Below are 25,459 nucleotides of genomic sequence, written 5' to 3'. Positions count from 1 at the left end.
ATATAATACAATAATACTCATATTTAAAAATAAAGTAGATACTAATATTTCGTTGCCTATTGATCGGAGAGCTCGTAAAAAAAAATTAGACCCTTCTGAAGGGCATAGTACATAACAAAGAATATGAAATATATATCCATTGATTTGTAAAAAAGACGTTGAAATATGATCATCATAATATGTTTGGTATTCTAAATACCAAAAGGGTTACTTGATAAGATTCATATTTGATTCACTTTCTTTTTTTTTCCCCCTAATCTCTAACTTATCAATTCTTTTGTGTATGTTGAAAATATATTTCTGAATTTACCTTTCATTCAAAAGTATTCTTTTCTTTCAAGCCCTTACCTTAACTGCTTGATTTTTTCATATACTTGTACCATCTTGTGTTTGAATACCTTTCCTTTTATTTCTTTTGGCCAAAATGATATGTGACAAAATAAGATTACAGCAACTATTCAAATGAGAGGTTGAATAAAAACCATGGTGGTTAGTAGCTGTTGCTATACCTGAAAGCAGAAACGTATTCAAAGGTAATGATATACACAAGTAACAAAAACATAAATGTAATATATGCGAACATATGAGTAGAATTTATAATGAAAAATGAACAAAAGCCCAGCAATGCGAGTTTCACTGTTTGAATCCATTGCTAGATACAGTAATGGGAACACAGTAGGTTAATAATAAAGTATTGGTCTCTCACGCAATGTTTTTTCGATTCCAGGTCAGTGAGCTTATGGTGGAAAAGAATATATCCGTGGTTCTCCCGTCTTCTCTCACTAGTATTTTCCCAGTACTTCATTAATCCTAATCAGGGGCGAATCCAGGGGGGGGGGCAATCGGGGTGATCTCCCTCCAGAAGAGGAAACTTTCTTATTTTATATATAAATTAAACATATCCCAAAGTTGGTAGCTCTTAAAAGTAGCTCTAAGTAGCAGTATTACAACCCACCGCCCCCACAGAAGTCCGTCCTGGATCCGCCCCTGATCTTAATTCAATTAAATTTTATCATTCCTCTGTTTTAGTTTACCAGGCATAATCACGTGATGTTAAGCTAAAGATCCAATAATCAATTGCTAACAAAATTATTACGACTGATTCATTGCATGAATGGAATTACATGTCCAGTTTATTATTATTATTATTATTATTATTATTATTATTATTATTATTATTATTATTATTATTATTATTATTATTATTATTATTATTATTATTATTATTATTAAGTTTAGTATCTCACGATTATGCTTGAGGCTAAGGGAGACGTAGAGTAATTATAATAATGAACGAAATCGTGGAATGAAGAAAGCGGAACGTAATGTTGCCCATGAGGTAAGAAATGTCAAGAGTCAATCTCAAACACTAAAGATACGCAACATACGTGGCGCCAGGATTTGGTAATGTGGGTGTAGGCTAGGATGGGACAACACATCCTAACATTGTTGCCGGAATGCTCTGCACTATTGAGCCTTAAGAGTCTTCATCCCGGCGAAATTAAAATACCGCTAATTTTACAGTAATTAAGTGATATCTTCAAATAGATAAAATATAATTGAAATATGGAACAAGAGCGCCTTAGACAATAATATTTTGCGTGAGGTACCGTTATCACAAGGCACCTGGTGGCTTTCCGTTTTCAGTTGTTTAGAAACGCGAAAATAAATGCCGATTTTCAAAATGGCTCGAAATCGAAAGCAGATAAGTGAGTTGTGATAACAGTTTCTCATGTAAAATAATATTGTCTAGGGCGCTCTTGTTCTATATTTCGATTATCTTTTATCTATTTGAAAATATCACATAATTACTGTAAAATTAGCGGTATTTTAATTTCGCCGGGATGAAGACTCTTAAGATCTCAAAAATAATCCCTGAGTTTTATTTATTTTTTTTTTTTAAATTAGAAAAACACGGTATGATAGCAAGTAACTTATGAGAAACTTAAGAAGTCACTCAAATATATTCAAATATAGGAAACAAGAAATATATAAAATAGAAAGGACTATTGTAGGAAATCTGAAATCATAGTTAATGTGGGGACAGCTGCACCCATTGTACCCACTGTGGCGCAGTCTATTATACACAAGTCATTACAGAATACACTCCAATAATAAATATGCTTTTAATGTTATTTATATCATACCCATCCTGGACCTTTCGTGATTTAGAAGTTATGATGGCTGGATACGGAATCTTCACCTACATTATTAACCCTGCAATTTGCTTTCGTCCAAAACAAAATAATTTGGTGTAACAGCCTATTTTGTAGGCCTAAGCCTGCTCAAGCGCCATCCGCTAGCGACCGGCTGAACTACTTCCAGCCTAGCTGAGAACACGTGATCAGTGCGCTACGACGTCCTGTCCCTATCAGGAGCTTTCTAAACCTGGTGGCCGTGAATTGAACCCGGGACCATGCAGACATGAGTCTAACACTACCCACTATTCTACGGTGCCTCCTTACCTTCGCCGAAGGCCTCGCAAATCGATGGTACAGGTTACACTATTTCTATTGGAAGAGAATTTCTATTATGTTTCTATTCTCATAGCGTCTGTCGTCACGAAAATCCTATCTCTCATCGTCTCGTCTCGTGGACAACCCTATTGTCATATTTACCAACTCACCCTTTATCACATCACATCCAAATGCTTAGATTCCTTTTTTTTTTTTTTTTTACACTGTTCCAATTTCATTTGCATGTCTACACTCTGTACTTTTGGATCACCCTGTATAAAAAAGATATCATGTATTTAATACTGGGAAGCAATGCCCTTTGTACGCTTCGAATTGATCAGAACTGCATTGGGAATTTTGTAATCTTAAGCACTTGGATAGTAGGGGTACAGTGACTGTACAATAGATATAATACTACAAACATAGACGAAGAGGAGGATTGGAACAAAGCGATTGCCCCCTTTCCCCTCACCTGGACTCTCTATTATTACCAGTATGGATCTGAAAGGGGGCTTGAATTGCAAGTTTTCTTTTATTTTTTATTCTCTCTTCTTCTCCCTCAAGCACCTAATCGTCATATGGAGTATGGAGTCGACAGAATGTTTAGATGACTCACCATCATCAAGCCGTATGAATGCCTACTGTGGAAAAATAATACGTGTTTATACTGATCTCCGATACTTCACATCAATGAGGGATCGAAATAAAAATTGCTGTGTTTGTGAAAGGAGGAACCAGATTTTCTGTTGTTAAACCAGAGATATTCATCTCATCCCTCACCTTACTTTCTTTTCATTCATCAAAAAAGATAGAGAAAGAAAATAAAAAAGTTTGGAGAGTAATAACAGGGAACGGATTAGTATGTACTGGTACAGTCATATTCAAAAAGAAAATTAAAATTCGTATGTATGATACAATGCTATTTCATGAAATCTTGCTTACACCGAACTTCTGAAACAGAGGTACCTGCCCAACTTCTGTAAACCAGACTGACTAAACATCATAAATATATATATACTTTACGTTCATGTTAAGTTGCTATTTTCAAAATAAATAACACATTTTCAGATTTTATTACATACGAAAGAATAGAATTAAATTAATTATAAATTTAGAAAAAAACTTGCGTTTTTTTAACATAAGCTATATTGAGACGTGTCTAGCTGTGGCAAAAAATACTTTTTAGTAACATTCTGATTATATAATTACACCTGATTATATAAAAGGGAATAAATAATCGCCAGAGAGAGAGGGAGAAGGAGAGAGATTGATTTCTTCTTCAGCAGCAGCAGTAGCACCGAAGACCAGATGGAACAGCGATCAGCAGAGTCAAGACTCTCAAGACAGTGATGGAAACTAGTGCACAAAGACTTTCCCTAAGTGTTACAGTGGCTGCTTTAGACCACAAGATCAATGAAGTGCCGCTGATAGATGGGACCCCCGTTAAGTATGTAGTCTTTTCTTTTACATACCTATACAGTCTGAGTCATAGTGTTATCTGTAAACATTTATTTTAAATATGTGAAAACTTTTAAAATAATTTTAATTATTAATTCACATAAACGAAACCAACATTAAAAAAAGAGTACTACATGCCACCTGCGCAATCGAGACGAAATGCATCTTTTCTTTGCTCAAGGGTAAATGTGACGGTGACATACAGATTGTGAAACTTAAATGCTCCCGGTTTCGTCTGCGATGGTGGTTTCAGTATGACAGATCTACACATCTACCAGGTTTCGTGTAGGGCTTGCAGTACTTTTGCTTCGATTATTATTTGTTTTTGAAAAATAATTGTTTGTTTCAAACACCTATACTTCACTTTCTTAGTAGTAGGCGTATGGTCCAAGTGCTTCCAGATTTGCAGCTAACATAATTTCCTCTGCCTTTTTTTGTTAAAAAGAGAGAAGAAGGAAAACCATTCCAGTGCCCGGTTTGATATCCTTGTTTTATTGCAATCAGTACGGTACAGGTGTCTTGTAATTTCTATCATTGCCGTCTGTGTTATTTTGTACGTATGGTATAATTATATTTCTATTTTTCGAATGCAACATTTAGATGTGCTTGTATTGTCCCATCATTAGTGTCATCGAGTGTTCTATTTCATGTACTTGCGTAGTGGGCATATAAAAGATGGATCCAGTAGACATTGAAGCTCGTATTTTAAGGGGCGGAAGAAATTAGTAGTTGTCTAAAAGATTTGAAGAATATTCTTAGCAAAAAATTGAGTAATTACAGGACGAAATTTTCTGAGCATGTAAATGAAATCAATGAATCCTGGGAGACTGCAAGGATAGTTAAAGCAAGAATTAACACAATAGAGTATAAGGTTGAAGATTTAAGTTTGGAATACAAATGAATTAATCGTGAGGTATCTAACATTAAGGTTACGGGAGGTGAACAGGCGCGTATTAATGGAGAACTGCAAAGTAAAATAGAAGATTTGAGCAAAGCAGTGAAATGACAGATGTAGTCAAGGTCGCTCATGTTATGGTTTCCAAGGGGGGAAAGTATAAGCGACGTTTCAAATATAGTTTCAAATTTTGCTGTAACTAATGTAAAAATTCTATTGGGTTTTCGATATTCTCAAGTACAATTTCTTCTAGGAGGGGGCGAGCGCCTCCCCCCCTGATAGGCACCCTTGGATATAGTTAGTACGATTGATACTTTTGCTGAGCACGATCAACATTGTACCGATATGAGAAATGAGATAGCCAAAGTTTCCACAGAAAAATGAAGTCAATATGTCAGTGCTAGTGTACAAGATGTTAAGTCACATTTGGGTAGCCTTTTGTTACAGATTCGAGAAGAGCGAAGGAATTTTGTGACCAAAGTTAATTAATCCGTTGTGGAAATTGAATCCAGGACGATCGAATGTGTTTTTACATTAGAGAACCAATTTTCACAAATATTAGCAAGATGAGATCATATGGGAGAAAACACAGCTCACAATAATTTCCCGTGTGTGTTTTCGCGCCAGCAGTCACCATATGACCGAGTAGTTGAACGTACATTACATTATTCAATTACTAGTACTGTAGTTACTTCGGGATCGAATATAGTTTCACACCCACAATCACAATGTTCTCCAAACTTCGGAAATATGCAGTTGTAAAGGCACGGAACACGTTCACGAAATTTATAACTCATCAGATAATGTAGGTGATTACAGTAGACCGGAGCACACACCACGTTTGAAATTACCTGATATTAAATTATCTAAATAACGGATCGCCTTCAGACGTTCTGCCATCGTATTCATTCCTCGAATCATCTTGATATTGTAGAGTTTGTACTCAAAGAGAACGCTCTGAAGTGGTTTATCCTTAATAGAAATAAGTTTCATGATTTCTGTGATTTCAGGGACACGCTGGTTAATTACTATCTGAACTCGTACGTAGTAACCAATAAGCTTACAATGTTAAGAACAGAGAAATTCTCACCATCTAAGCATGGTTCAGTGCAGTCATTCATTGTTAATCAAAGTCCTTTCACCTAACTTATTGGAAATTGAAATAATTAAATCTTTAATTCCACTGTTACCTATGCCTTTCCAGAACTACCTTGCGGCTACCCATCATTCAAAATTCTCTGACTTTGTTTCATACGTTCAGCGACTGGAATCAATTACGAATTCATTCAGTGACAAGAATCAAAGGAGTAACTTTTCACGTGAAAATACCAGTCATACAGGACTGGGCCTCAGGAACGTAAAACTGCTAATATTAAGTATTCTGACCGTTATCAATCACGCGATGACGATAGGGGCCAAGAATTTGACAGGTTGTACGACTGTTTCGAAACCAGTTTGATCGGAACAATCATATCCGTGATCATGACTTCAATCGTTCTGATAACACCCGAGGAAGACCTAGGAGTTCATGAAAATTTGATGTACGTAGGGATAATAATTCTGGTTATAGTTCTTCGAACGTACAAACTACACAAGTAAATCAAATCTAAGCTGACACTAATGATCCTAATGATTCTTTAAACTGATTTCTTACTCTAGTAAGAAAGATACTAAATGCAATCCTCAGTGATATTAACGGGCACGTCTTAGAATGTATGAAGCATAACTGTAGGACTCGCACTAGGTTTTAGTTGTTTGATAATGAATGCGTAGGTCTATTAAATATTGGTTCAGATGTCGTGTGGAAGTAAATAAGTTCCCTGGTGTCGTCGCCATATTTAGAGACCACTGATAACGTAACTTGTATAGATTTTACCGGAAGCGGCAAATATTTGTAAAAGGGACAATTCTGTTGCCACTAAAATTAAGAAAGGTTGAATTATATACATATTTTCTTGTTGTAGCTAGTTGTCTGAGGAAGTGATTCTGAGTTTCTAAGTTATTACTTAGTTAAGATCCGTTCTTAATTCGGCGAAAGAAACAATGCAATTTTTTTGTAAACGACTTCTAGAAAATCTGTCGTTTGTTACCGATAATCGATACAACAGAAGATAAGGGTATTCCTCCCGCTTCACTCAGTAATGGCGATTATTTGGTACCTTCTGATGAAAAAGTTTCTGTGAGCAAAGAGAAAAAAACTATCGACGATTTTAAATATTTGGAGGAAGTTTTGGGTGATGAGAGTGAACTCTTATGTAGGAACGGAAACAATTATGGTAGGAAAGTTAGTACTTAAAAGGAACATGTTTATAATGGGAGGGGAATTGATTATAGCAAGTATCCTCAGTTCTTCGAGACAGATGAGGACATTTTTAAGATCGCAGCCAAAGCCACAGCTATTAATGACTAACAGAGAAAGTACTTTTGTCAATTTTGATGTCAAATCCTGAAGTATTCCCAAATTTTCCGGGTTTATCAAGAGATTTTGAGTATGATTTGAAAGAAAATGCCGATTAGTAGAAATGACTAGATTTGTCAACGACAATAGATTTTATTGCCCCTTAATTGCTTTTATGACTGTATACATTTGATGTCAATATGGCCGTGTCGGCCTTGGGGAGACCGGCCCCGGGCTTGGGGGAAGTTTCTGGGGGAAGTGGTTTTATTAGTTGTGCAATAGAGGTTGTTTGGAAAAGTGGAATGACCTCCTTTCTTGTTGAAACATGTTCCTATACGATTCTTGAATCGAAATTATAATCAAATTAGAATTAAAACTATGATTTAGATAATTAGAGCATTGGTATACGGCTTTGAATGCGATCCAACACGATTCTTGATTGAGGATACGGCTTTGAACGCTGTTCCTAGCTTTAAACATGATTTAATACGTTTCTTGAATCGAAATTATAATCAAATTAGAATTAAAACTACGATTTAGATAATTAGAGCAACGGTATACGTTATTGAACGCAATCCCTAGCTTCAAACGCGATCCAACACGGTTTTTGATTGAGGATACGGCTTTGAATGCTGTTCCTAGCTTTAAACATGATTTAATACGTTTCTTGAATCGAAATTATAATTAAATTAGAATTAAAACTATGATTTAGATAATTAGAGCAATGGTATACGTTATTGAACGCGTTCCATAGTTCCCACAAGGTTTTTCCCCATTAATTTAATTATGATCTGACTTGTAAAGCTCGTAACTAATTGAACACTCTTATTTGAACTAGAAAATTATGAATAATGAATATGATTACACCCTTTAAGCTCCAATGTTTAGCAATGATTTTTAATGGTGCTTTGTTTTACGGAGTAAAGTATTAAGATGGGCGGGAAAAAGGAAGGATAGGAAGAAATATTTATTTATTTTCATTTATTTTTCTTGTTGCGAACTGCACTTCTTTCGTTTAGCTTGTATGGTTCTTAAATGACAGACTTAACTCTGCTATTTTTCAGCGTTGCTCAGTACGAAATTCGCAGATACGCAAGGTTCTGTGTTCTCTCCAAGCGCCATTGTAATACTGAGGGTGAAGATTGAAGTTCAGTTTCTCACACCCTATGCAAACAACCTTGTGATATGATTGGCCAGGAAAAAACCAGTTTGCTCCACCTCCAATGTTTAACCATGGGGGCCAATCACTCCCTCTAGTTTGAGGGAACGGGAGAACCAACCCTTTCCCCACCTCTCTTTCCATCATCAATGTCTTGTGTGAACAAGTTTCTACCCGCTTCCCACCCTTCCCCCGCATCTCTTGACCGCATTCTGTGTGATCAGGTTTTTACCCTGCGACAAGTGACACACATTTTTTCCCCACCCCTCACTGCCACTCTTTGGTTGCATCCTGTGTGAACATGCTTATACCTTCTCTCCCCCCAACGGCAATAACTGACACATTTTTTCCTCACAAAGGGTGTTTTTCAAACCAGTTCTGGTGGATGGTTTGCGGACAAAAACCTCTTCCCCGCCCATTCAGACAAACAAACAAGGTATTGCCAGGCTGTCCTTGTACTCATTGCCAATAACCTGATGAATAAATGGTTGTCCTTCATTTTGATTTTGCAAAACAACACACACACAAAAAAGAACCTGTAGAATGGTTTTGTGTATTCCCACATACAATAATTATGCTGTTCTTTTCGGCAAAATACAAGTTATTGAAACAGTTGTTGAAATGATAGCTATATAGCTTACTGAATAAAGCCGGAATTTTAAAATTTAGGAACATTGTCGGCTGAACCCAACTAACGAATTTTATTGCTTGGTAAACAACTATTTGCTGTGAAAAATACGACAATTTGGCGTCTTTAAGGTATGAATTGAGACATGCTGGCGATGTTTTTCAAACTTTAGGCATTGTGTGAAAATTCCATGGTATTACCTCTATAGAAAAGAAATATTTGCTTCGATTCGGCAAGAGACCGACAAAGGAATTCTTTTCTGCTTCTTTGCAGACTGAGGCAATGCTGTATTACAAGGCAAATTCATTTACTTTATTTTTTTTCTCCCCCTATTCCATTCCCCTTATGTTAATGAATAAATAAAAAATATATTATATAAATGGAGTACACATTTCCTGTATTAACAATTTTGCTCGTGAAGTTTTCTACCTTGCTTCTGCCTTGCTTCTTTAAAGTGTTTTTTCTGGATTTTTTTCTGTGTTTGTTCAAAGAAGAAGATATTATATTCAAGTAAGTTTTATATCATTATAATTGATTAGATATATTTGCATAAGTATCGAATGGTGGGACTCCCCTAGAAAATTAACACATATTGTTTTTCTTATGAAAATAATTAACACAGTGTAGAAACGAACTGAGTTTGCCAATATGTTTTAACTTGTGGGGAGCATATCGAGCCAAAATCGGGGGAGCTGTGCATGAGGGATAGTCCCCCAAACAGGGGAATCGCGGCTGCCTTATAACGCATTCCGTGCTTACCGAAAATCGGGGGGGAGCTGTGCATGAGGGATAGTCCCCCAAACAGGGGAATCGCGGCTGCCTTATAACCCCTTTCGTGTTTACCGAAAATCGGGAGGGGAGCTGTGCATGAGGGATAGTCCCCCAAACAGGGGAATCGCGGCTGACTTATAACCCCTTTCGTGTTTACCGAAAATCGGGAGGGGAGCTGTGCATGAGGGATAGTCCCCCAAACAGGGGAATCGCGGCTGCCTTATAACGCATTCCGTGCTTACCGAAAATCGGGAGGGGAGCCGTGCATGGGTGCATAACCCCCCAAACCTTAGGGATCCGCGTGTGACTTATAACGCCTTATGTGTTTATCGAAAACCGAGGGGAAGCATACATGGGTGCATAGCCCCCCAAACCTGAGGGAACCGCGTTTGACTTATATTGCTTTTCGTGTTTGCCAAACAGTGGGGATCCATACATGCGGGGCATAACACCCAACAGGGAAAAGCTAGCTTCCTGAACGGTCACCACGAAGGAACGAAATATTTGTTTTTTTTTTTTAAATTGTTTGAATACTATGTTTGAGTTTTGATTCCGTTTCGGTTGTGTTTTTGGACAAGTTGACCACAGGAAAGAGTGAAGAATGGAACTAGCATTATTATTATAGTTAAGAATATGCGGGGGACACGAAAAATATCTTGGCAGTGTTAATCTTTTTAGAGAAAAAATGCGTGGTGACGTCCCTTAAGAATCGCCATTGACGGACGGACTTATGGTTTTAGAAATGCATGGTGACGTCCCTTAAGAACCGCCAATGACGGTTGGACTTATAGCTTTATAAATGCGTGGTGACATCCGTTAAGACCCGCCACTGACGGACTTTATAGTTTTAGAAATGCGTGGTGACGTCCCTTAAGACCCGTCAATGAGATACTTTATAGTTTTAGAAATGCGTGGTGACATCCCTTAAGACCCGTCAATGAGATACTTTATAGTTTTAGAAATGCGTGGTGACATCCCTTAAGAACCGCCACTGACGGACTTTACGGCAAAAAATCAAGTGTGCAATTTCTTTGAATCTTTATAACTGAAATTGTGATTAAACTGAATTGCGTACTGTCCAATATTTTTGATGGTAGATTTTATATAAATACATTGTGTCTGAATGATTTGTCATGAATCTGTATTCATATTGGGATGTCTATTCGGAAAATAAGCAATTTACACATAAAGAACACTTTTAGAACACATACATATTCAATATTTACTACAGATAATGTTCAAAATATATTGTTTAGTGTAAAATAATTAAGTTCAACAGAAAAGATAGACATTTGTTTGCTTGTATCCCTAATATTTAGAAAATCAGTCAGTATTAAGTTTTTTTTTTATATATAAAGAGTTCTCAATTGTAGTGGATGCAATTTTCCAAGATACATGTGAATATTGCAATTTTACGTAAATGTGTAGACTTTTCTTTCCCACAGTTAGACTCCAAAGAAAAGAACTAGGTTCATTGATTCATTTTGGATCATAGCAGTGGACTTCTCCCTTTGAATTCGTGTTAGAATAGCTTGACTATCACGAAACGTAGTGAATACTCAAATGGATCTTTTCCAAGACATGACGAATAAACGAATGTAATTAAGTGAGAGAAATTTAAGGTTCTTTATTTCTGAATAAGTGTTGGGAATATGAACTTGCGTATTTTAAACATGTGTTGCAGTATTCAGAATCTTAATCATATGGTAGTCACATGGTTTTTGTACATACTAACTCTATATTAAGCAAGGTAATGAGTGAGAAAAAATAAATATTGGCTTTGTAAAAATGAAATGAAATACGAAATATTTTGTTAGGGATGCAGAAAGAGAATCCAATGCAGTGTGAACGCGCTCTTTTGCGTGGAGGAAGAGGGGAGCTATACCCGGAGTGAATTCCCCCTCACAACTTTTCAATTACTGAATGCAGTCTTTTTTTTCGTAGAGAAAAAGGGGTATACCCATCCTTAAGAGTAATGTCACCCATTACTGAACGTTACTTGTTTTATACATGGATTTCGCAGTGAGGCACTAGGATTTCAATGTAAATGTATGCAGCAGTACTAGTAGAGGGGGTTATCCCCCTGAAATGATGAGGTAGTGATCCCTCACTGAAAGACTGGGACTTCATACCCCAGAAATGATGTGGTACCGCACCACTTAAGTAAATATTTGCTCTGTCACTTAAAGACTTGGGTTTATATTCCTTATTTAACCCAAGTTTTACTTATACTTGCTTGATTTTCAATACTTTGATAGAATATTAAGACCAACAGAATATACAAGCATATGTATTTGAATGAAGTGAATATGTGCTGTGGTTTATTACACATTGAAAACATATATACTATACTCACCTGAGAAATATACGGAACTTTGTCGCACACGCGTCAGCACTGCGGGACTTTCAACGCACAACTAATCTTTAATTATGACTTTTGCCGATAGGTGTCACTAGTAGTAGTGGTTGTGCAATACATGATAGGACACGATATAACATGCATTTGGTGTGTAGGGGTATCATTTCCTTTCACGGCAGCGTACGTGTAAGATCAAGGACAAGCTTTAGCGCATCTTAATTAATTAACTATATAGTTTTAATACTATTAAATAAAGTATAAAGAAATTGATTCAAGCCTATTGTATTCCAGACATTGAAGCTTTGCCGAACCTTGAGTGGTGGTAGCAGCACAAATAGAACACCCAAACATTTTTGTTTAGCCTTACAGCGACACAGAGTCGACATTTTTTCTTCTTTTTCTGGTGTTGTGAACGAACAACTAAGGCTTGAAAGGTGTGTATTTCTTCACTTATTGTGATTTTTTTTTTTAAAAAAAAAAAAGAAATTATACATATTTGAGCTGTATTTAACCAATATTAATGAACAGAGAGAGACTTATTGTGTTTGGATATTTTAAAAGAATAGTTTACAACTCAATATATTTTTATTGATTTTTTTTTCATAAATTAAACAAATTGTTTTCTATTTACATATCATTATTTGACTATAGATTGAAAATAAGTGAATGCTTTTTATTTACATATCATTATTTGACTATAGATTGAAAATAATTGAATGTGCTCTCTCTCTTTTATATTCAAGTGATATATTAACGTCAACTTGATAACTCAAAATAGTTTTTTCTTTGTCTTATTTCTTTCAGATGGATTTCTTCTGCCCATCCGAAGAATTGAATATGGTTGATGAAATTTATCTCCAGGAATTGGTGCGCGGTTTCAACGAGTACCCGAGGGTCTTCAGTACCTGGAAAGCCATCATGGAATTGAACAGGCTGGGATATCGGGGCTCGGGGAGATGCGATGCACTCCTACGCGCCCTTCGTGCCTTCGAAGGTAATGATACATTACTTCTCCAGCACTGCGTAAGCAGTGCTGATATATTAGATTTATTTTTGTATGGATTTTTCCGTACATGTGATACTTACGAATCGGCGCAGTCAAAACTCTTTTATTTATTATCATGTGGGGAAGGTCAGGTGGATAGGATAAAAGATACAGAGTTATCGGACTTTTTTGATTTTGGCACGCGCTTTGTTTCGGAACCGTGCTTAATCCCATCCACAAATAATGCCATAGTCATGCCCCCTCAAGAAAATCATAACTTGAGTCCTAATAATCTATATCAATTAACAAATGAAGATTTAGCTTTCTTGGATGAAGTAAATGGGATTGGCACTCAAAATTCCGATGAAATACCAGCTGAAGAAATGAGGAGTTTGGTTCAAAACGAGGACAATGCTGTGGTTATACCCACGCAACAAGTCCAGGGAGAAAATCCTGTATACAATCCGCCTGAATACTGTGTACAGGATAATCATGACTATGGGGACCAAATGATTTTTACTCCTCAGCCTAACCCGTCATATGCCAATGTTCCAGCAATGGTTGGACATGGCAACATAAACAACAACAATAGTACAACTGGTACTATTAGTAGTCCTAATAGTGGTAGTACAGGTGGTAGTGGTAGTGATAATAATAATGGCGGGGATAATCAAAGAAATAGTAATTTCGAAGTTATAAGAGAAAGCAGACAAAGGTTTCGTAAGTTTCATCTTACGGGACATGAAATTGCCGTCAGACCTGTGGGTGATGAAAGGAATATTAATAACCCAGAGGCTTATATCGAAAGCTTAGTTAATTTTGCGTTGGAACATGTGATCTCCAATGCACGCCCCTCGGACTACATTGGCTTATACATAGAGAGTAGTAATAGTACCAACAACAAACCAGTGTACGTTCCATTTAGAAGAAAGGGCAATTTCTCTGCTAGGACAGTCCTCACTTCAATCGAACGTGTATTAAATTCGAATGAAGTGTTCCTTTTGGGGCAAGAACTATTGTTTCGATTCCATATCGCTGAGAGTATGCACGGCCAGGGAAGAAATGCAACGAGTGCCGTTGACAAATATGCAAAATATCAAGATTACTTAGAAAAACGATTAATTCGTATTGAAAATAGAAATATTTACTGCCTCCCTATGGCCATTGTATACTGGATAACCAAGCATACATCAAGCAGGCAGAGTTTGCATCTTTTAAGAACAAGAGACCAAGATACATGGCTTCTTAAAGCAGAAGTTCTCTGCGAGATGGCAGGTGTTAACGTTGAAAGTAAGCAAGGTTGTGACTTTTCCGATCTGATCCTCTTTCAAACATATTTGAAAGGGGAATATCAAATCGTAGTTTATGAGGAGCATGAAAAGAATAACCGGGAATATATAGTACGTTACCCGGGAGAACCGGCAGAAAATAAGATTTTTATCCTTTATCGAAGAGGTAACACTATTGGTCATTTCGAACCTATTCGTAACATTAGAACTTTCCTCAAGGCACGAAAGTATTGTTATTATTGTTTGGAAGCTTATGATGAAAGGTCACGTGCACACAAGTGTAAAACTCGATGTACTTATTGCGAACATACTCACGAACGGGACTATACTGCAAACAGAATTAAATGCAATGCATGCAATAGAGAGTTTGCTGAAGGTGAATGCTTTAATAATCATCTGACACCTAATAAAGCGGCTAGGTCTGTATGTGATAATGTAAAGCTCTGCATCAATTGCGGTGTCATCTTTGATAAGAGAAGTCGAAAATCTGATCACATGTGTGGTGAACATTTCTGTTCAACGTGCCGAGCCTATGTTGATACAAACCATACATGTTTTGTTCAGAGACAGCGACCTGTTCATACGAAAAGGTTTATGTACATCACCTATGATGTAGAGACGATGTTGAAGGCACCGAATGATCGCGGTGAAAGGGAACACGAAGTTGTACTGGTGTGCTGTCGTCATGTTTGTCACGCCTGTATAAGAAAAGGTATCGATGAGCCCTGTAAAACGTGCGGTGACAATGTTGGAAATCGTTCGTTTTCTTTTAAGACAATGACGGCTTTTATTAACCATGTGTTAGTAGAGCGTCCTGTCTTTCAGAAAATCGTGGCAATCGCCCATAATGGTAGTCGCTACGATGGTCTCTTCTGTCTTAGAACTCTAATAGAAGACCAGCATATTGTACCTAGTGTCCTTATTCAGGGTCAAAAGATTTTTAATATCAGTATAGGTAATCGTATCTTTTTCCGCGACTCTTACCTTTATATTGGCGTCAAATTATCCAAATTACCAAAAACGTTAGGCCTTAGTCAAAATTTAAAGAAGGGAGATTTCCCATATTTATTCAATACTGAAGAAAATCAAAATTATGTTGGTCCCTACCCTCCGATTGAGTACTATGACCCTGAAGGGCGAAGCACAGAAGAAAGAAAACAACTGGAAGCCTGGCACCAAGAACGTGCGGAAAGTGGCGAGGAGTTTAACCTGCAGAGGGATATGTTGGCTTATTGTGAGAATGATGTTAGAATTCTAACAGAAGCGGTCATTAAGTTTAGCGCTATCATCGAAGAGAAAACGGAGGGTTTGCAATGTTTCATAACATCATCTACCATTGCAAGTCTTGCAATGCGGACATATCGTACCTTGCACTTACCGGAGAATACTATTCCTATCATTCCCGCGTTGGGATTTCATCATAAGACCAAGTATAGTACAAAAGCTATGCAATGGCTTATGTATATGGAAGACCAATTAGGGATAGAAATCCAGCATGCTAGGAGAGGTGGGGAAAAGTATATTGGTAGGTACAAGGTCGATGGATGGCACGAAGGACTCAACGCTGCCTTCGACTTTTACGGGTGTTATTTCCATGCCTGCCGCCTTTGCTTCCCCTTTAACCGTGACGCGGTTTTGCACGATGCCCAGGACTCGTACAATACGATGGAGAAACGATATGAGCAAACCATGCGCCGCCGTAGGTACCTGAAAAGTATAGGTGTAAACCTATACGAAATATGGGAATGTTCTTGGGACAATAAGGTAAAGATGGATAAGGAAGTGCAAAAGTTTGTTCAAGAACGTTGTACTAATCTACCTGATTTTCTTATTCCTAAGAACTGTTACAACGGTGGTCGCACGGAGGTCTTTCGTTCCTACGTCAATTGTGCGAGTGATGAGCGAATTTCCTACGCCGATGTAACATCGTTATACCCTTGGGTGATGGCACGTAAACCTATGCCGGTTAAATCACCTAAGATTCACACGGGACCGGACTTTCCAGATGTGGAAAGTATTCACGGTGTAGTCAAATGCACAATCGTTCCTCCAAAGGACCTCTACTTTCCGATCTTACCATACGTTGCGGGAGATCGATTACTTTTCGGCCTCTGCCGCACATGCATGGAAGAAGAAAACACTAACGAATGTACCCATAGCGATGCTGAGTGTGCTCTCACAGGAACATTTTGTACACCAGAGTTACACCTTGCTCTTAAAAAAGGTTACAAAATAATCGATATACATGAGATATGGGAATTTGAACTTTTAGATCCTGAAGAGGGGAATTCAGGAGGGCTGTTCGGGACCTACGTGAATTCCTTCCTTCAGATGAAGCAGGAAGCCTCTGGTTTTCCTGCTTACTGTACCACTGAAGAAGACAAACAAAAATATATCGATGAATATTATGCCCATGAAGGCATACGATTAAATTATGACAATATAAGGATGAACCCGGGATTGAGGCAATGTGCAAAGCTATACCTCAATTCATTGTATGGTAAGTGGGGGCAACGCACAGACATGTCGCAGAGTATAATCGTTAGTGATGAGGTTACCTTTCTTAGGTATTTAACTACGGCAAGGTATGAAATTCAAAGTGTGGTGCCAATTGATGATGACCATCTCATTCTCACGTACAGAGACATTGAAAATGAAAACGTTCCGTTGGAGTTTTCCAATGTGATACTAGCCGCATTTATTACTTCGTGGGCTAGACTTAGACTTTACGAACTACTGACGACTGTAGGACCTGACAGAGTAATCTACTGTGACACTGACAGTATCATGTACTTACAGAAAAAAGATGAGGAACCCTTGTTACCGCTCGGAAACTATTTGGGTGATCTAACGAATGAAATTCCTGAAGGTTGGGAGTTTACAACCTTTATTGGTCTTGGCTGTAAAAATTATGCTATGCGGCTAACAAATGCCCAAGGGGATGTTCGGCATATATACAAAATTAGGGGGATAACACTAAATGATAGGACCTCTCAGAAAATTAACTTTGAGAGTTTCTATAAATTAGTGTCTGGACAATTAGAGTCCACAGTAATAGAAAACCCAAATAGCATCGTTCGTAGACCGGGGTTCCGTATCTTTAGCTGTAGAGAGACAAAGACACACCGTGAGGTCAACAAAAAACGAAAACGGATTGACGAACCTGACATAACCGACGATGAACCAATACGAAAACGTGCAAGTGTACCTTACGGTTATAGGCCCACGAATGAGTGAATGTGACTTGTATGAATGTCTCTTTCGTGTAATGAAACCCCGAACCATCATCGATTGTAAAAATATTTATTTTTTAATTTATTCTTAATTTATTCCTAATTTATTTAATTTATTCCTAATTTATTTAATTTATTCCTAATTTATTTTATTCTTTTTATATTTTCGTTTGCTGTGCAAACAATGTATAAACTAGTCACTTCAGCTTTAATCTTATATCCCAATGATTTTTTTTTATCCATTTCATTACTATGTATACTCCGAACAATCAATGATTGTGAAAATATTAAAATTCAATGTGTGAGTGTGAGTGTGTATATAAAGCAGAGTCTCTATTGTATGCATTCATTTGATTACAAGATGTTAAAGTTTCAACATCCCTCTACTATTTTAATCGCTGGTCCTTCAAGGACTGGTAAAACTTGTTTTGTAAATCGTTTACTTAATGAACATGATCAAATGTTTAGTATAAAGTTTAATGATATTGTTTGGTGTTATGGTGCAGTAATACCAAAATTAGATGCAAATGCAAAAATACGTTTTGTAGAGGGAATACCTGACATGAATAATTTTGAAATCAAAGAAAATTCATTATTAATACTTGATGATTTAATGTCAGAAACTAATGGTGATGTTGCTAATTTATTTACAAAGTATGCACATCACAAAAAGTTAACTGTAATATTTATTATTCAAAATTTATTTCCAAAAGGAAAACATGCACGTGATATTAGTTTAAATGCACATTATATTATAGTATTTAAAAATCCACGTGATAAATTACAAATACAATATTTAGCAAGGCAAATTATGCCTCGGTATAGTAAAGAAGTCGTGAGTGTGTTCGAAGAAGTAACACGAGAACCTCACACTTATTTATTATTTGACTTGACACAAAAAACAAACGATGCATTGCGAATACGTACAAATATTTTTCCGAATGAAATCATGTATGTGTACGCTAACGTAAAAGACATGCATACAGAAATTTTTGTTTAGTCTGCATCAAGATGTTGAAGGTGAAACAACACTACAGCACGCTCCGTGCGCTGTGCAAATGCAAGAATACCAAACGAAAACAAATTTTACAAAATGCTTCAGGGGATTTAATAAGAACAATATCTCAAGTAGCTAAGAACACAATAAAAGGAAACATCCCTTTAAATTCTCGTCAGAAGCAACGTTTACGTAGACATAAAAAGATCTTACGTGCTCTATCTCAGCAACGTACTGCATTGAATAAAAAGAAAAAGTTGTTACTACAGAAAGGTGGTGCTCTTTTACCGTTAATCTTGGGACCACTTCTTGCAGCAGTGGGAAGCAGTATTTTTAGTCGTTAAGTATGTCAGAATTACGTAAAATGATTTTAGTTCCTGAAAATGCTGTACATGAAATTCAATCGAATCTTAAATCCATAGATTCACATCAGTCACGTTTAGATGAAGAAATGAATAACATCTTAAAACGTCGTGATCTTAGTGTACAACAAAAGTGGAAATTATATCAACAAGCTTTGCATCGTTATTTACAGTATACATCTTCTTCACATAAACCTATTACTTTACCTATCATTCAAGAAGAAGAAAAATCATCATCATCAACAACTTCCAAACAAGATAGCAATACTTCTATTTTACCATTTGTATCAGACATTTTACAATCAGTACCGAAAACACTTCGTAGGAAAACAGATCTATTATTAAAACAGTTGACAAGTTGTAATAAAATTCAGTGGGATAAGTCTGGTACAGTACGTATTCATGAAAAAACAATACCAGGTTCAAATATTATAGATTTAGTAAATGATGTTGTTCGTACAAGAAAATATTCAAGAAATCCTATAGGTATTCATGAATTTAAAAATTTATTAGAAGATCTTAATGTTCCTAAAGAATTTATTGGTACACCTATTAGCACGCCAGCATCAAAAGTGAAAAGTAGTAGTAGTAGTAGTAGACAACGTATTCGTAAAGTAAGAAAATCTCCTAGTCCTGCAGTAGTAGCTAATTTATTTAAACATTGGAAAGAATATAGTATGTAAAATGACAAAATTATCCAAAATATATTATGATTATTCAAATCCTGATTCTTTATCAAGTATACAAACATTACAACGCAAAACAAAGTTATCTAAAAAGAAAATTAAAAAATGGTTAGCTTCTCAAGATGCTTATACATTACATGCACCAGCTCGTAAAGTTTTTGAACGTAAAAAGTATTATGTTAGTGCACCAAATGAAACATTACAAATGGATTTAGCAGATATGCAAAATATTGCAAAGTATAATAATAATTATAAATATATATTATGTTGTATTGACATTTTTTCACGTTATGCATATTGTGTTCCGTTAAAAACAAAGAAAGGTCCTGAAATGGTAAAAGCAATAACAAAAATTTTTAAAAATTTCAAGTTACCTGTGTTTAACGTACAAACAGATTTAGGTGGTGAATTTTATAATCGACATGTAAAACAATTGTTTAAAGAATATGAAATTAATCATTATAGTGTTCATTCCGAAATTAAGTGTGCGTTAGCAGAACGCTTTATACGTACATTAAAAGAAAGATTGTATCGTTATTTTACTGCAAAGAATACTTATCGTTATATTAATATATTAGATCAAATTGTAAAAAATTATAATCATTCATACCATTCAAGTATTAAAATGGCACCTGCACAAGTAAATGATTCCAATGTGAATCAAGTGTGGGAAACATTATACGGAAATAAAAAGAATAAGAAAAATATAACTTGTAAATTTAGTTCGGGTGATTATGTTCGTGTTAGTAAGTATAAACATAAATTAGAAAAAGGATATTTACCTAAATGGTCACAAGAAATATTTATTGTTGACAAATGTATAAAGTCAGATCCTGTCACTTACAAATTAAAAGATTGGAACGGTGAAGAAATTAAAGGAATATTTTATGCAGAAGAATTACAAAAAGTAATTATAAATTCAAAGAAAACATATCTTATTGAAAAAGTATTGAAACGTAAAAATGGGTGGATGTATGTAAAATGGTTAGGATATCCATCAAGTATGAATTCGTGGATTAGATCAGATTCTATTCAGTCTGCAAAATGAATTCGAACTTTACACACGACTTTTACGTTACTCTTCCTTCAAATGCAAGTAGCAATCTTTTTGATAATAATACAACATCATCATTTCGAGTTAAATTGGCACAACCTATTGATTTACGTGATGGGGAATGGGGTGTTGCATTAACACAAATTAATATTCCGTGGAGTTTTTACAATGTTGGTGAAAATGAAGAAATTATAATTACTAGTGTTATCGATGGTAAAGTTGAACGCCACCATGTTCCAATTACACCTGGATATTATTCATCAATTGAATCTATTCTACAATTAATTCCTGAAAATGCTCGTATGTTACACTATTTAAAAAATAAAAATCAAATTGTTATTAAACATTCTTTGAAATTAGAAGATCAATGTATGATTGGTGTTACACCAGGATTACAACACATTTTCGGATTTATTAATGAAAATACGCATGATGTTAAAAAAGTTATATACACAAAAGTTAGAAATGTTGATTTAATATTAGCACGTGGAAAATTTCCATGTGATTTAGATTATAATATTCCCAATACAATTAATGTTTGCATTGATATTGTAAAACAACAACAAAATATAGGACCATTAGTTCGAAAACTTAGTGTATATAATGTACAACACGGTCATGTAAAATCTTTTGTGTTTCACTCACCACATTATGTTAAAGTTGAAAAGAAATATTTTGATACGATAGAAGTAAACTTAAAAGATGAACACGGGTTAAAATTACCATTTCGTTTTGGAACTTCAAACCTAACACTTCACTTTAAACGAAAATGATTTCTGAAAGTATTGATGATAGTTTTTACATTACACTAGTTTCAAATGCTAGTACAGATGTATATCCTACAAATAGTCCAACACATTTTATTAATCAATTAAAAAATAATATTCGTTTATCAGAATCCGATTGGCATGTAGGATTAAGTGAAGTACATATTCCATTAACATGTTATAATGTTACTGAAGGTGAAAATGTTATATGGTACAAATTTAAAAATGCAGAACCTATGAAAAGTAAAATTCTTGTTGGATATTATCCATCCATTCATCATTTACTAGAGGAATTAAACGCAATATCAAGTTTTATAAAATTTAGTTTTTCAAATGTTGTGCATGTTGAATGTGATGAACGTGTAGAATCAGTGACATTGTCGCCTACATTAGCTTTACAATTAGGTTTTTCTGAAAAATCAGATCTTGTTAAAGAATCTCGTGGATTCAAACAACCATATGTTGATATCGGATATCCACATCAAATTTTTATATATACAGATATTATACAATATCAATTTTTAGGTGATACAAAAGCACCATTATTACGTATAGCAACAATCTCTGATATTAAATACGGAAAAGTTCAAACAATTACCTTTGAAGATATTCATTATATGCCACTTGCAAAATTTTGTTTTAACACAATTGAAATACTATTAAAAGATCATGCAGGGCGAAATTTGCCATTTCGTTCTGGGACACTGACCGTAACACTACATTTTAAACGCTCTCCTGCATCTGCTAAATAATAATTATAGAAAAAAAAAAAGATGAGAGCAAGACGTGTTACTTATCACCGTGGGCGCGGAATACCATATTTTTCAGGACCTGTATATCAAAGGGGGCATGGTATAGGTAGTTTCTTTAAAGGATTATTTCGTTTTGCTTTACCATTTCTTAAACAAGGTGCAAAAACTGTAGGACGTCAAGCATTACAAACCGGTATGCAAGTTGCGGGTGATGTATTAGAAAATCGACCATTTAAAGAATCTGTTCGTGCGCGTGTAAAAGAAGCTGGTAATAGTTTAAAGACAAAAGCAATTAATAAAGTTGGGCAGTTGCTAACTGGTAACGGCAAGAGACGGTCACGCAAGAGGAAAGCTCCTGCAATTGTAAAGTTTGGACCACCAACAAAACGTAAACATATACACGACATCTTTTCATAATGGCGCTCCTAAATTCAAGTAGTTTTGAATGTTGTACCAATGAATTTGATTTCTTTTCTATACCAATGACACAAACAGCTATTGAAGCAACTACAAATGCTGAATATCGTCCTATTTCCACATTAACCTCAGAAGGACCTATTGAATTTGTTATTCCAGGAGAAACAGGGGAATTTATTCATCCTGCATATCTATATCTTTATGTACGTTGTAAAATTACTAAAGCTGATGGTACAACTTTAGCTAATGATGATACTGTTGCACCAGTAAATAATTTCTTACATTCTTTATTTAGTCAAATTGATATTTCGTTAAATGATAAATTAATTAGTTCTTCATCAGGATCTTATCCTTATCGTGCATACATTGAAACATTATTAAATTATTCTTATGATGCTTCTCAAACACATTTAGCATGTGGGTTGTGGCATAAAGATACTGCAAAAAATTTTAATAAATTAGATAATACAAATGCTGGTTTTCAAAAACGTGCTAATAAGGTGAAAAATAGTAAATCTTTTGAAATGTATGGACGTCTTCATACTGATATTGTAAGTTTAGATCGTATGCTTCCTAACAAAGTAAGTTTACGTGTAAAACTACATCGTAGTAAAGATAATTTTTGCTTAATGTCTCCTGAAAATACAAGTTATAAAGTTGCACTTGAGGAAGTTATTCTTCATGTACGACGTATTGATGTAGCTGCAGATTTAGCTATGCAATTAAATACACGAATGGGTTCGGAAACGGCCAAGTTACCTCTGACGAGAGTGGAGACAAGATCTTATACTATACCTGCACAAGTAAAGTCTTACAACATTGATAATCTTTTCCTGGGTAATGTTCCTAAAGGCCTGGTTATTGGTTTCATCTCCAACACAGCCTTCAATGGGAAATCACATCTTAATCCCTTTGAATTTCGAAACTTTAACGTTAACAAACTGCAATTACAAGTCGGCTCAAAATCATTTCCTCCCAACCCCCTCACTCCTGATTTTAATAACAATTTATATCTTCTAAGTTACTATACTTTGATTTCAGGTACTGGTATATATTATCAAAATTATTCACATACTGTTACTCTTGATGAGTATCCAAACGGATATGCTCTGTATGCTTTTATTCTATCTCCAACAGGAACTTTAGACGACAACACGTGGGATGTGGTACGCGATTCCCCTGTAAATTTAAAAGTATCATTTTCAGAAACTTTAACTGAACCTGTTACATGCATTGTGTATGCACAATTCGATTCTTTAGCACAAGTAGACAAAGATAGAAATATTTATACTGATAACACCTTCTAATTTATTCAGTTGAGTAGGATGAGGGTTGTTGTACACTTCTCGGCGTATCATGATAACGAAGATGATTTTATTGTAAAAGAATTAGCCATTGTAAATCCTGACGTTCCCTTTTTCCAAAATTGGATTTTTAAACCACCATTTCCTTTAAATAAGTTAGCTGAGCCGATCGTAAGTACAAACAAATATCTAGGTGAGAATGTGTATGGCATTACCTGGCACGAAGGCGATGTAGAATATTCCCATCTTAAAGAAATACTTCAATCATATTGTTCAAATACTACAACAATATACACCTACGGAATAAATAGAAAGTGTTTTCTTCAAGAAATTCTTCAAAGAGAAGTTACAAATTTAGAAGAAATAAACTGTCCAAAGTATACTGCATTAAGTTTTCACGTTCATCGGTGTGCACATAATAAACATCGTTTCGGACAATATAGGTGCAGTGTTCATGAAGCATTACTGTATAGTGAATATGTAAAAGTGTATGACTATGTCTTACATGTGAATAACAGTGATAGTTACATACCTACTACAATTAAAAATAATAATCTTCATCATGTATAGTGACGAATTGTTAAAAGTGTTACTAAGTGATAAAGTGACTGGTGCAAGTGTTACTGGAATTTACCCTATTGACAGACTTCCTGTAACGGTAGAACCTCCTGCTGCACTTGTGATTAATCTTGATACATCTGATTCTGCTGGTTCCCACTGGGTCGCAGTGTACATCAATAAGAAAAAACATGGGTACTACTTTGACAGTCTTGCTATGGACATTCCCAAAGAAATAAAAAACTTTTTGTCGAAAAATACTAAAATGTACTTTACGAATAATCATCAATATCAACATGATAATTCTGTGTTGTGCGGGTATTTTGTGTTGTTCTTTTTGCATCATATTATCCGCACTCAATCATTTCAAAAGTGTTTAAAAATGTTTAACAAGAAAAATTTGAAAAAGAATGATGATATCGTTTATAAACATGTGAACAAATTTTTTAAAAAAAGAAAACAGAAATAATTTTTTTTTATTTTTTATTTTTTTTCTTATTATATGTTTACAATTTTTTTATTTTTTTATCATATATACAATTTTTTTTTCTTAAATTTTCAATAAATTTTTTTTAAACTTACATCCCTGCATTTTATTTACAATTCCTAAGAAAAACATTACAATCTTGATAATGCATTAGTTAATGCTGTTGATCTTTCATATTTCCACCAATAATTCAACTGATGTGCATTACGATATACACATCCTGATTTCTTTACAATATTTGTATGAAAATTACAATAATCATTAAATGTGTTTCCACATAATTCACTTAATGGTGGACAATGTTTTGTTTCTAAATCAATGACATTATCTAATGCAAATATTCTTTTAATCCAAAGAGATTTCTCTAAACCTTTACAATAAAAGGATGAATTCTTTGAACATAATTGATATACAAGGTTTCGTATGCATGATACAGTATATCCA

At 35.2% G+C, this 25,459-nt stretch overlaps 1 protein-coding gene across 1 annotated transcript in view; it reads left to right on the top strand.

Annotated features, from left to right (window-relative positions):
- Window positions 1–12,327: 12,327 nt before the first annotated feature.
- The window catches only part of LOC145661698 (uncharacterized), a 99,194-nt gene continuing 86,062 nt past the window's right edge, over window positions 12,328–25,459 (top strand). The window contains exons 1-2 of the mRNA XM_081727030.1: window positions 12,328–12,558; window positions 12,929–14,312. Coding sequence (XP_081583156.1) covers window positions 12,929–14,312 — 1,384 coding nt within the window. The 5' untranslated portion in view covers window positions 12,328–12,558. The remainder of the gene's footprint in view (window positions 12,559–12,928; window positions 14,313–25,459) is intronic.

The sequence above is a fragment of the Thermobia domestica genome, chromosome 10 (assembly GCF_964235325.1).
Source record: "Thermobia domestica chromosome 10, izTheDome1.hap1.1, whole genome shotgun sequence".
Classification (NCBI taxonomy): domain Eukaryota; kingdom Metazoa; phylum Arthropoda; class Insecta; order Zygentoma; family Lepismatidae; genus Thermobia; species Thermobia domestica.
This window is presented reverse-complemented; position numbering and strand designations above follow the sequence as displayed.